The 14,576-nt window shown below is 39.2% G+C and overlaps 1 protein-coding gene across 2 annotated transcripts in view; it reads right to left on the bottom strand.

The window, feature by feature from the left end:
- The window catches only part of LOC135789567 (zwei Ig domain protein zig-8-like), a 109,430-nt gene extending 102,598 nt beyond the window's left edge, over positions 1-6,832 (bottom strand). The window contains exon 1 of one of the 2 annotated variants that reach the window (XM_065299466.1): positions 6,135-6,832. In XM_065299466.1, the coding sequence (XP_065155538.1) occupies positions 6,135-6,195 (61 nt within the window). In that variant the 5' untranslated portion in view covers positions 6,196-6,832. The remainder of the gene's footprint in view (positions 1-6,134) is intronic. The other variant, XM_065299465.1, reaches the window with a different exon arrangement.
- Between the last annotated feature and the right edge of the window lie 7,744 nt (positions 6,833-14,576).

The raw sequence follows: 14,576 nt of genomic DNA, 5'->3' as shown, positions 1-14,576 counted from the left end.
GTTGCCACCCGTATGTACAAACATCGATGGCGTGCGTATCCCTTGGCTACACAACATACCAAACTGCCGTTTTCTCAACTTTCCAACTTTCGTTAGATATGCGTTTTTGAATACTGTGTAAGGTGCGAGCGCGCTCGAGCAGCGAAATCTATCACGCCCGTCGTGCAGGGATTACATGTGCACCAACGCCACTTTTAATGATTGATGGATATTTTTTACGTGCTCGCCCTTTTGGCTTTCCCGACGCCAACCGCGTACGTGTCGTGGGCTAAATTTGAGGAATTCGTGCGACTGGTATCGCATTCCAAAGCCGTCCGAGCATTAATATCGCGGAACAAGACGAAAAAAATCGTTAAAGTTAAGTAAACGCACAAAATTCTGCAATGTGCAATGTGGATCAATTTATATCCAAGCAAATTACCGCTAATTTTTGTAATAAAAGTCTTATCTTGAAGAACACCTTGTTCGATAAGGTAATTACCTTTAGTTGAGTTTACATAATATCAAATCAAATATACCGGAGGTTTCCAAACCAAAACAAAAAGAAAAATTTGAAATTGTACAAAACTAAAACAATATTCAATCTAAAATACATGATAAATTTTGCTTATCTAAGCACTAAAACAAATTAAAACAGCAAGAAGTACTAAAATCTATATTTTTAGCAAAAACAAGATGGAATTGCATGATTGCGTGATAGTATTACACAGACATCAAGATCGACTGATAAATTTAATTCATTTCAGTATTATTTTTGAATGAATATATATCTCGAAAGTAATTTTCCACGCTGACTCTTGCAAGGCACTGCATTTTCTACCATCGTTTTTTTTTTCAAAGCAGGAAAAATTACTAGGCTCTTTAGAGCGAAACGGAATGCAGCTGGTTTCTCTACGCCCTGCCGGCAAGTAAAGTAAGCGTGCATGCCATAACGAATCCGTATGAAAATTAGTTTCCTGATTAAATCTTGCGAATGGCGGTGCGCTCATAAAACTAGTGTAAAACTGCAACTAGCTATACAGAATTGGGACTAATAACATCGCGCAAATAAAATGCGGAATAATTGCACACTGGATTTGATTATAGTAAGACAATGCCATGAGGAGTAAGACAGTGGTCTTGTGAATTTTGATAATGCCATTATGCAGGCGTCATCGTAAAATGAAACCGGAATCAATCTATTTTAATCGAAGAATTATCCCTTTTATTAATATCGTGGATTGTAAACTGTCCCAATGGAGAAGTGAAGACTTTGAGGGCGTTAGAAGGGTTCGAAAATCTGGCAACGTCATAAAACATTTTACCCCCGATAATCTAATTTAATATGTAATTAATCTAAAGTACGCCATGCGCCAGCCCAAGTGAGCATTATCATCGTGTCCTTCGTTTACGTTTTCCGCGTATTTCGTATTTCGTCTGCAATAATGACAGACAAGTCGCGGTGTTTGATGTAACATAAAAAATCTAATTCATCTTGCGGCATAAAAATGCGATTCAAGAGCTTTCTGATGATGGAATTATTAAAATTATATCTGACAAGTGTAGGCAAAAAATCTGTTTATGAACCGAACTGAAGTTTCCTCTCACTTCCTTATTATGTCACTTTGAAAACATCTTCCAGATGCTATTCTGTTGCTTTTTTATTGTACGATCAGTATATGATGAAATACAGCCTTTATCGGATATTTAATCTTTTCTTCGATATTTTTTCCACACTCGAAATCGTTGTGCGCACAGCACTTGTCCAACAAACGCTTCGGCGGATTTTCGAGAGTCGCGTTTCCAGTTATTCCGGTTGACGTTGGCGCCTCCGCCACTGCCAACGCCACCAACACTTCTCTTGCTGCTGCTCGTTATGATTTTCTTCGGCTTCCAAAAAGCTCCAAGAATAAATAGTACGCAGAACCGCGCACAACGCACAATGCTCGCAGAAGTACGTACAAAAAACACCGTCTGCGATCCAAAGTATTCACAGTTAACAGAAAAAACTTTGTGCCAAAAAACACTTAACGCGCTACGAAGTTTTAAGAAAGCACGTCCTGTTTATTATTTCCTGATTTTTGTATTTCTTGTTTTCAGTTGGTTGTCTTCTGTTTTTATGTATTTTTATTTGGAAAAATGCAATCTCATCGTTTTCTTAGCAATACGAATCATTTATTGCTTACGTACGCAGAAATATGTTTTCATATTATACAGAATACATTTTGATATAAATATTAGATAAAATCAAAATATTCGGCGTAGGAGACGAAAATTAGGCCGAAAATTTGAACATTCCTTCAGATCATTCGTTTCCCTAAGACTAAGAATTGCTTTGAGACTTCGGCTGTCTGCACGTACGGATTTTAACGGCTGCTAGCGAGATGTTAAATGGTGGGAATCGAAGCGTCATTTTAATTTCGGGCCGCGAGACTAATTCGCACCCGTTGACGCCATTCCCTGTCGCATCGGCACATTTAAAACACTTTTATGCTCGCTTGCTCGCCGAGATGTTTTATTAAATCTATGGCTACGCTATGCCAAAGCCACGGGGTACCTATATACATCTACGTGTACACGAGCTGACACATTTTCTTGATGTACCTATTTTATCTCTCGACGCTTGTTGAACACGTTCTAAATTAAATTAAGTTAGACAGTTTGTTCAAGAATCAAGAAGCAAGAAGCTGCCGCCCAAGCGGCCGAGACCAAGTAAAATGACACAGCGGCAACCACGTCGGCGTCGAACTTGTACGAACACGCGGGCGGAAAATGCGAAAGAAGTGTCAGAGACTGTCGGAAGATACATGCAGACTTGTTCAAAGTCGCGCGCGCGTACGAACTTTTCCGAGGTTACTCCTGAGATGATGCTCACTCCAGACTTGCGAGTTGGAACGTAAAAACATCGCGTCACATGAAGCAGGTTGCCAAATTGGAGTTTGCCACTTCAGGCAATTATCTCGCATGCAGAAGATCGCTCGATTCGTGATTAAATTACGAAAGAAGCCGTGGAATTGATAAAAAATTAAAAAAAGTTAAAGTTTCTCGTCTGGTGTGAATTTGTTATGATAACCCGTCGTTGAAAACACACATGCAAGTCAAGTACATATTGATTTTCGCATTTCGGTTCGAGGATGGATTACGAATGACTCAATATCGTCGAAGGGCGTCTCGCGCTCCGCTAGATGAAGGTAATGCGTCTTAGGGTATTTGCGTATTTCGGGATGCTGGCGGGGCCCGAAATGCATTTCAATCTCTGAATACGGTCGCCGCGAGCGACGAGCATAATCTGAAATCCTTTAGAAGCGCTTTTCAAAAACTAGCAGCGCACCACCATCCCCATCAGCCAATTAATTTAAGATCATGTATACGTAAGCGTATTGAACGTGTAAAGCAATCGGCGTCATTCGTCTACGCCTGTTTAATTCAATTACGAACATTACTCAAAACGCGTATAAATAAAATTCCCTTCCAGCACCGCTGAAAAGACGTTTTTTGCGTGTTTTTTCAACAGGAATAACAATTTTTTACACCAACGGATTTGAATTTTGTTTGCTGGCGCGGCGTGTCACTAGAGCTATAGCAAAACTTGGCTTGAAAGTCAACTAGAGGCAGGCGGTCGTAAAAACATAGCAAATATTCGCATACTCTGCACATCAGCTCGTAATATTTTTATGTTTATTTCGGGATTTCAAAATTGCTTGCACGTTACTGTTACCAACATTCGGGAAAATCCGCGTGTACCTTGACACTTTCATTTATATGTGACTAAACTAAAACCTATGGCCACCAAGTTTTCGAACAAATGAAAACAGTAGGCAACTTATTTTGCATTTTCGGTTGCCATGTCATTCAATACGTTTGTTGACCAAACGTGAAAAAACATAAAAACCATTCAATATCACAAAAACTGGCGTATCAAATTTTTTATTTTGTGATTTTTACTTGTTGAATAATGTTTTTATACGCATTGAACAATCGACTTGACTTTCTCGAATAAAAACCAATATGCATAGCAGCTACATATATAATTGTTATTTCAGTATATTATTTTTCTGAATATCGGTTGCGGCTAATGAAATTTTGTGTTGTGCACTCACATCTCTGAGCAGCTGTGTATGCGTGCGGTGGGTGATAAAATAGCAAAAAGGGAATTTATCCCGTCATGCACGAGTAACTTGCTTCCGTGCGCGTAGTATTTACATTTTTGCATATCACCACACGTGCGGAACGCACTTAGCGCACGCAGTACCCTCGCAACAAGCCTGAAATAATTAGTATGGAAAAGCCTAGCGGCGATTCACGACGAGATCAATAGAGAGACTGACTCTACACACTCGCCGCCAATCCGCCAGCAGCGGCATGTGTAGCTGACGTAGACTCTGATGCGACAAGCGACCGGCGACGGACAAGCGTCTAGCGAAACAAGACAAGACTAGAGGACGTCACGTAGATGTAGAAACGGTGAAAAGTGTGAAGCGGTTTTGGAAGTGAAGAGCGTGGCGCGGCACCAAAGGGCAACCCCTGGCAGTCGGGGTGCGGGGGTGGTTGGAAACTGCGGAAACTTTAGAAATAGGGACAATGGAAGAACATTGCAAACCGTTTACAACCGATAGCGTCGCTACCGCACTGCGCGACAAAACTCATCGGTTTCGCATTTGCTCATCGCGTTTACCCTCTTGAGACCGAACGATCTTATTGGGACATCTTTTATATAATTTATAATTTCAGATATACACTGCATAAATTATCACCTCATATTTCAAAAACAAGATTTTAACGCATTTTATAAGCTTCAAAAAGTTTTATGTTGTTTAAGTAGCTAATATATTAAATAAAAACCGAAATAAATAAGTTGAAAATGAAGACAATGAAGAGAACGATGAAATAATGAAACAAAAACAATAGTGACGTGTATAAACTGTACAATATTGTACACTTCAACGTTTTGTCCTCTCGCTCAGGCGAGTCAGTTGCGTGCTGTGAAGAAGCGTGTCTGCAAAACGGATAAGAAGCGCTGTCGAAAACTTTCGGCCGCCCTCACGATGAACTTTTGTACGGCACTTTCGTCGAAATACGAATATGCACAGGAAGCAGCTTCTGCGCGCGACCGGCAACGACGTTTATCTAAATTTCGCGCTCGCGCAATGTCAATCACAGGAAATGAAGGAAATACGCTTGAATTAATTAAGCGCGACGCGTTATTTTATTAAATGTTTAATTATTCGCGCACGCGTTTAATTTGCTACAGTTCCATTGAACAAAAAACTAATTAATACATGACGTATGCGAATTTGTTGCAATGTACAGTCCATCGACAGGCCGGAAATGTAATATTCGACATTGTGAGAAATCGATTCGCTGCGAATTTAATATCAGTCATCTATATTTAAATAATAGACGGAATGTCATTGTAATATGGTCAATTTTAATTAATATTGCGCTAATAAATGATTGAAATGAATAATATAATTTTCAAATTCAATTCTAATTAAAATGCGAATATCTAATTAAATTATACAGATAGCGAATTAAAATCAAGATTAAATTAAGATTGAATTTGCAAAAAATTACAAATGTCGTAAACAAACAAAAACGAATAACAGCAGTTTGAGCAGTCATTTCGAAAATGTTTGATTCTTTTAATTTCGTGCGCGTTCCGCCTTCGGTAATACCATTCCAGTGTGTCGTTTGTCTTTTTCCCGCATTCGCGCCGCCGCCAAGTCGTCGATGGCAAACCGAAAGGACAATTTAGACTTTGGATTAGTTTCGAGCACGCCTAAGCATTACGTCCGGACGCGCGCGACTCCCGAGCGTGGGCCAAACGTGTATTTCGGCAAACAAAACGAACTCGCAATCGTTTGTTTTATTTAATTAAACGAATCAACAACACAAACAGGGGCCAGCACAGTGTGCACGCACGCACGACTCGCTCGTTTCCCATCGACTGGTGCGATGATAGCCGGAAAGCAGCATCGTGGCGAGCTCCAGAGCGATAAAGGAATAAAAAGAATTTATGTCTATAGACTACAAACATTAATTTTGTTTATTCTTTTAGCGTGTGCGAAATTGTTTCGCAGATTGTGTAGGCGTAGATACATGTGATAATGTGATATTAGGCTAGATGTACGTAATGAAATGGTACCATTACACACCTGAATGTGTCCCATAGGTGAGACATAACAAAAAAATCCAGAACGCCATCGTGCGCCTCATCGGAAACGATGTAATCTCTCGCGTTTTGCTCGACTCCACAGTGTCGCAAGGAAATCGACAGCTTCCGGATCACATTTTACGCCGGCGAGATCGAACCGAAACTTATTATTAACGCGTTACCAAAATCAGCATACGACGCAGACACTTGTTTAACAAATTGCGGTTTAATGTCAACAGGCCATGGTGATAAATTGTGATTTCACACTTTTTTATTCGTTCAATTCATCGGACATCTCAATAATTATTATTTAATTTCATTCATATATATCATCGGACGCTCACAGAAAAAATATCTTTCCGCACTTTAAATTTTATTACACACCTGAGCCGTGTTTTATTGCGTTATGCTTCTTTTTTTATTATTTATTCACGTAATTAAATATTCAAACGTATTTTTTGAATATACAGAGTTACGCTCGACGCGTTTTGAGCAAGTGCAGCAATCACACACACCACCCACATGCAAGTTGAGCGCGCGCGCGATTATTTAAAATGCATTTTCTTGAGAGGAAAACGCGAGCAGCGACAACACGGCGCACACACACCGGAGTGGCAGGCAGGCGGGTGGACTCTCAGGCGCACAGCAGCGAACAAACGAGCGGAACGCAGCAGGAGCTGCCGGCCGACGAGCGAAAATACGCGGAGGGTTGCCGCACGCTCACTGCTGACAGCGCCACCCTGCAAAATAGTGGAGACCCGAGGAAGCGCGATCGAGGGAGGCGGCGTATGCGCACCACGCCAAATCTATACTACTTCACCCACAAGTGTGCCTGCTCTACCCGGCGCTGGTCTAACCTTCATGTGCTGTCCGCTAAATCTTCACGCACATATTTAGCAAATACGTTTTCTCAAATATTCAATAATTTATGCGGACAAGTTTATTTCATTATCTGCCTGCTTAAATATTTAGAAAGTTTTATTCTGTTTTGACGGGTTGACACGCCTTTTGTGGGTTAATTATAATTTCTATTCAATGAGCAAGTCTAGTCTATATCCTGTTTTCGTAAACATTCAGAAAAGTGAACCTACATCAACAAAAACTCAATAAAGTAACAAAAAAACAACTATTTGATATCATAAGTGGTCAATTTTCATTAACGTGGCGCAAATTGAATAAGAACATGAAAATTCAAGTTTAAACATATATGATCTTCATTTGGTTCGATGTGTGAGAACGGAAACAGTGTTGGCGCGCATTCGAAAGAAGACGGAAGCAAAATTCCGGCGGAATATCACAATGCAAGCGAGCAAAGAGTGTTTAATGTGGTAGTTGGTAGTAAGTCCGGTCGGGTTCAGTTCGCGCCCAGCGGAGTGTCCCTTTTGGAGTCCCCGGTGACTATTTACATAGATCTCCGGCATTGCCAGCATCGTCGACGCGTTATCGTAAAAGAGAATTGAGCATTTCTTGATTGTGTGAGGCGGACGCCTTGATTTTCCGGATGGGATGCGTTATGCGGCGCCGGATTCGAGTATTTTTCGTTTGTTTTATGCCGAAAACTGTTTGCAAACGTGAAATTTTTGTAATAAAATGTCAACAATATTATGCAGTCGAGTTGATAATTACAATTGTCATAATTGAAGCATAATCCACTTCAATTCTAATTGCACTTCTGGTCCATCAGAGTAAATAATTGTTTTTTGCGTTTTAAAAGCGCACAAAAGAGTAAAATATTTGTCGACATGTCATTGCAATTCAACTTAATATTGAAAAATATAAATGCGCAATTTGATGACGTTTGTTTTCCGAGTTCCAGTTGTGACGCACGCAGCAGCAATTCAACAAATAAAACAACAGAACCAAAAAAAAATAGAAAATAAAATCTCGACTAGTGTGCAAAAAAATGTTTTCCAGCCACTTTATTTCACTTCACTTAATGGTTTTCATGCGTAACACATCATGTTGTGATATTATTCTATGAAAGCAATGCAACACAACTTCTACATTAGTTATTTTATAGCTTGAATAAAACTAAAGGAATTTTTATGCTTGCGGGAAGTTATTTAATTGCTGGCGCTCAATTTTTATTGCGCTTTGTGCGCTGCTTTAATGCATATTTTCAATTATTCGCCGTACATTGATCGAAAGGGAAATTATAGGTACGCATCAGCATCGAGGATGGACCAGATGTGGCATGTTCCTCGTTTATTGGGCGGGCTGTTTGTGTCCGGCATTAAGTTTTAATGAACATTTGATTGCCGGAAATAATACGGCTGGTTTCAATTACTATTTGATGTTGGTATACACGTTTTCCACCAAGTTCACAATTTTTCTCCACTTGTAAAAATAATTAAATCAAATTTTAACTCAAGTGGAGTATAAATCTAGGTAATAAATCTTAATTTCGGTTCGACTGGATGCAAAGCATGTTAAATCAAATCAAAATCGATCGAAACTGTCAAACTAATATCAGATTACTAGTGCATGCATATGGTCCCTGCACTTCTAAGAAGAGAACCGCCCGAAAAGTGGAACTAGAAGTTAGCACAAGCTGTGTGGGAAGTTGGGCGCCGAGCACGATCGGGCATTACGATGATGCACGTCGTGTCGCTCTCTATAAAGCACACGCCACCCTTAGGTGGCAGCGGACGCAGGCGGTGCGGCAACTGGTAGCATCGGATACAAGAACAAAGAACAAACAACAAACAAACAAGTGCGCGTAACAATCGAGTTTCGAGCGGCTTACAATAGAAGTGCAAGTGTGCACAATGTATTAGCATCCCATTGCAGCAAGCTTTGTTGTATGTACTTTATGTATTGGCTTGCAGAATGTGAAACCGCCGGAAACAGAAAGATGTGTGCTGTGTGTGGGTGCAGGAGGTGTACGAGACACCATCGGTCGATAGCAGAATCTCAACCAGTTGCTTAAATTAAAGATTCGCAGCGAGTCGTTTCTCATCTCGATGGAAAACTGGAATATTTACGCGAATATGCATGCAACGAAAGCGCTGCACGGCGCGTCGGATGCATTTAAGTGTGGTGTTTGACTTTTCATTCCGATTAAACTCTGATTAAATTATAGTAAATCTATCCATGCATCAGATATTGACACGCGCAGAAAAGATAATAACATATTTAATAACTAAAAGATGAAGAACGCTCTTTTACTTTACGTTTACTTCACTTCACGTTACGCGAGCATTATTCTTCTTAATACGATACTCTTTCTTCCTCTCGTCGAATGTGAAGAATTTTGCGCGTCTTTGTTTATTTACCCCCCTCTGGAACGTATAAAGAAACGTTCACAATTTTCATGTAACGTTATAAAAAGGAAAACTCGCCCACACATACCGCGCGCACGTCTTCTTCTTGTGCACATGTAGCGTACTTGTGCGCTCGCGGGCCGCCGAAAATTGTGTTGTGGTCGGAAGTTTTCCAATAACACGAGTGGAGTTATTTGTTATCCCGTGCGGCATCGGGCATGGCGAAGAAAATGCGGTTGTACATAAAAAGCTGTATATCAACACATGCCTTCCTAATACCGAGTTATTGTGAGATATTTATGAACACATCAAACAAGAAGAATGTCTACACACGTTTTGCAATATGCGAACGAACTTCACTGCACTCAGTCACGTCTACTACTCCTAGTACATCTTAAGATAAGAACAAATTTTAAAAACTTCACATTTAGTTCATATTTTTATTAACAACTGGTATTTCTTGCCGCAAAAAATATTTACGTATTCTCTAAACGGATATTGAAATGGAAATTGCTATTCTGTATTTAAGCTCTGATCGTGTATTCTGTTTTCATACATAAGACACCCCCCGAAAAATAAAGATTAGTCAATTCGGTCAAAGTCGTTTTACACAAATGTTACAATTGTCATCGAGTTTCAATTGCAATTACCGCACCAAGCACTCATTTCCGATGCGAGGGGGAAACCACTTTTTATTCTCGCCTTCCGCACGCCGTCGCTATCTTATTATATTCGTAGTCACGTCGCCGCGCCGGGAAATCTATGAAAAATTACGTGATAAATTTTCATCGATGTTTTATTCATATTATTTTCCTGCGAATCAATTTCGTTCATTAGATGCCATTAGATAATGACGTGGGAATGCAATAATGCTTAAATAGAGCGTCCGACGAATTGATGTGGATGAAATAAAATACGAAAAGAAATGAGGTGCGAGCATAAAACCTGCAGATCGCTTTATTTTTGTCTTTAATATTCCATCATAAAACTGTATTACTAATGTTTCAATTATTTTTATTTCGATTCAATCCGTGATTTTGCCAGATAAAAATAGTGGTCAATTAATATTTTAAATAAACTGCACGCTTAAATAATAAAAAATTGAATTTTTATGTAAACAAATCAGTGCAATGACAGCCAATGAAATGGAAAAAATGATTTCAATTCAATTAATTTCTATTCAAATAAAAGTTATTTGTGCCGCAATAATTTTTGAAAAAAGCGCTGTCGTTTTATTTTTGAGCGCAGCGTTTATCTGACGGCAGTTTCCGTTTAAATATACATAGTGTCGTGTGATGAGCTCGCAGATAAATAAAAAGTAGGCAATAAAGTCGCGCCCCTGAACCCTTGTACCGGCCGATGTAAGTGACTCCTCCTGCGCTGTGTACGCAATATATAAAAATGCTACGCGAAGAAAGTTATAAAGGGGAAGACAAATGATTTGGGTGTTTTTTATGTTATGGCTACGTGCCGGCACCTCCACCAATGCTGGCGCGCGTCATCGGACTCAAATTTAACACACACCCGCCGCTCACAAGAGAACCCTTTCTCCATATAGTTTACTGTTTTTTGAACTAACAAAAACAGTTTTGCATGTTCGAGAGGGTCAAAAGTTATTCTGTCTGCTCTCGAGTTTTAACGGTCATTTACCACTCACAATATTAGTATCGTAGACACAATAATAAACCAACACAAATCTGCATTTAGTATGTTTTTTTTTCTGCCTATATTATAAGTGATGTTAATGATTAATGAAACAATGAAGTGAAATTCGTCGGAAAGTTCAATTTATAACGGATACCATATGTTAACTTGATGCTTTCCACATTTGTGTGAAATTCTTGTTTTCGGATCAGTACGTTTTGCACGATTTGAACGAAACACGACCTCCGGTAACGGTCAACAACAGAATCATACAAATACCTTTGATCTTCATATGCGAACGTATACTTTTTGCTGAAAAAAAAAAATCAATGACTTTTATTTGTGCGTCAAACGTTTGGTGTTCAACCAACAAACCGGCGGGCCAGCGATATTTAGTTATTCGTGTTATTCGTAACAGCAAGGAGCAATCACCTGAAAATATAATACCTTGTTTTGCCAACACCCGAAAACATACCGAACAAAAATATAAAACAGTACAAAAGCAGGTCAAAAATATTATTGCTTCATGAAACACCTCTGGGGAGTAAATTAAATGTATTTCGGTAATGCTGAATTCTCAAATTAGTAAGAAAAGTGTCACTTTTGAGGACAATCATACTAAAACTCTCATTTTTAACCGAATTGCCCGCAAAATACAATGGCAATTGTCGTAGACGGTAGTATTTATTTTATCCTTCATTTTATTATCTTCGCCTACTTTGTTCTTATCGTCCTGATTCTCGTTTGTAACGCTCTCTTGTGAATTAATTTAACAAAGTACCAAGTGCGAGGAAATATATATTAGATCCGCGGATTTCACGGAGCACGGCGAAGGCAACGAAATTGAAAAATGTCCTAGCGCCGACAATTATTTTACACAATTGATGAAATATAACTGAGTGTCATAACTTTGGTGGCGCGCGAATTGTTCGACGTGGCAGCCGTGGTGCTTTACGAAATAAATTTCAGTTTGATGCGAAATAAAGTTGAGTTCCTTTCACGCCGTCAATGACGCCTTTGCGTTGCCGCCCCCATTTGCGCACGCCTAGAAGAGTATTCACTGTTCCGCATTACCGACGTGGTCGTATAACGGCCGCTTGTGTTTTGCTGGGCGTTTTGCTTCGGGTATTTTGGTGGTGGTGTTGCATCTCAGGCTGGTGTGGCCCGAAAGAAATGATGATGCTTTATGGCACACTCTTATTTATTTATAGCACTTTGCCAACAATCTAAGGAAAATACGACTCGTTGTGTTTACGGTAAAGTTGCATCGTAAACACCGAGTGGTGTCGAAATTTTCTAACCAAATTGATATAAATTACTACGGGAGAAAGTCGCATGCGTATTGTGTCCTAACCAATAACCTAACTACAATATAACCTCAACTTTATTTGTAACTATGAAAAATCATAAATAAATTTACAGAATAAAAACAGATCGTTATAGTTTGACGATTTGAAATGTGACAACAGCTAATGGAGTACCGTTGGAATATAGACGCGCATAACGACGCTTCACTGCCGAAGTATAGAGATCCGCGCCGCGTTCCACCCGAGGGCTCGCCAGTCGTGCCAAATCCGTTCTAATCATCGATGACATGATAGAGACGCTCGACGTCTAGAACATCTCTATTCATACATTTTGGATATCCCTCTCAGGAATACCACGAGGCAGGAGCGCACGTTAACTTCGACGCGTTGTCATAATTTCTCGAAAAATCTTCGCTTATTAGCATTACAATACAACACAAAAGATTGCCGCTGAATACGAGTAAGTATATGACAATTAGATGCCATAAAAGTTTAAATTTGTGGAAACAGATGGCTTTTAATTAGAACAAATAAGCACAACGCGCAAGTTACGATTTTATGCATGACCAAACTCGGGATTTAAGCCAGCCTTGACATGGTTCAGAAGATATTACGATGATTTGATGATCACCGACAGCATGAAGACAACGGCATATCAAATATTGTCTTCCTCTTGGCTTCGCTTCGATCCGTATTTGTAATTTATGCTGAGCGTATTGAGCCTACTCTCCTAGATGTTCATGTTCATCCACTTACGCAACCATCTTGCAAATACCTATATTCCAGGGGCATATGTACCCGTACGCACATGTCAATCCAATATGTATATGAGCATCAATCTGAATCCTATAGTAATACTAGTGGCGCCCCCGCGTTGTGCTACGTTTGCACTTGAATGATGGAATGAAGGAGATAATTTGGTTTAGCCATAATGTTAGCGATTTTATACAACGCCGAAGCCCTTGTAATCTATGATAGTGCCCCTTCATGGGCTTACGGGCTTATTACATTTGAATGCGAAATTGTCTTTCAGTTAACTTAGCTTGCTTCCATCAGCAGCCCGAGTGGAGATAGGCGCGCGGCGCCATAAATAGAAGTGCATTCAACGAAGGGGAGAGTGTCAGATCGTTTTCTACACTTCTCCCTAAGCAAGCATCTTCATAAACTGGTTTTTCTTATCGCAAAGCAGTGCACCTAGCAAGGAGATTAGTTTCTTGCAGCGTGAATATAAATACAAACTTAATTCAAAAAATAATCAAATTACACTCACAAAAATGACTCGGGGATATTTTAGATTTAAGATTTGAAATATTTAATAGCTAAAGACAATTAAATCTAGTCATTACACGCTTTACGATTGCGATAACAATGTTTCCAAGTACTGCGCTTGTTTTCTGTTATTATCTTCAATACAAAGAAAATTTAATATTAGCGTCGTATTTAATGTACATTTTAAAAATAAATGTACCAAATGTTGCGATAAAATGTAGGTTATTGAATTATCTGTGAAAGTTAGCCGAACGGAGCACTTTTTTTCAGTTTTTCTTCTTGCGCGTTACATGTTCGCATTGATTTCTATAATTGTTTGGAAACTTTCATTGAGCGAGAAAAATACTCGGAAAATTCAATTTATCGCTTGAAAAACGATCATCGACAACCAATTAGACAGTGTTAATTATATCAGTGTATATAGAGTTGCCTGTATACAGTCTGTAAATAAATAAAACAAAAGTAATTTTGGAATTGAAGCCCAGCGAGCTTTGGAGGTGTACATGTCAAAGCGTAAAGTTTTTTAATTAACGCCTGCATTAACGAACTTGCCTGAAGCTGAGCAGCTAATGTATAGCCAAGTATAGCGAATTATTTGTCACCAGCGTTGGTGGAAAAATACTATGCGTTGTCGGGGCACTGTGTGCCGACTGTCAGGTGATTTTCTATTATCGCTAATTAGGCTTTGTTTCGCTTTCCACGTCATATAAGCACCACGAGTGGTGCAAACCAAACCAACTTTTCCATATAAATTAATATTGATTTAAATTTAACATTTTCTATAATTTCATTTCTAAAAAAAGACCTGCAGCATTATTTCAACCATATTAATAGCAAATACTGGTTTATTAACTGATGTAATGCTATCATAATTGATAAAATAAATACACATGCTGCGTTAATTGAATATCAACCAGAATACGTCAATTATTTACGCTGAGAATGATTAATGATAATGCA

Source organism: Atheta coriaria, unplaced genomic scaffold (assembly GCF_025399875.1).
Source record: "Atheta coriaria isolate IRGN ID8LTWV9N9 unplaced genomic scaffold, Caltech_Dcor_3.1 hic_scaffold_3_pilon, whole genome shotgun sequence".
NCBI classification, from domain to species: domain Eukaryota; kingdom Metazoa; phylum Arthropoda; class Insecta; order Coleoptera; family Staphylinidae; genus Dalotia; species Dalotia coriaria.
Note: the sequence above shows the minus strand (reverse complement) of the source record. Positions and strands in the feature narration are given on the sequence as shown.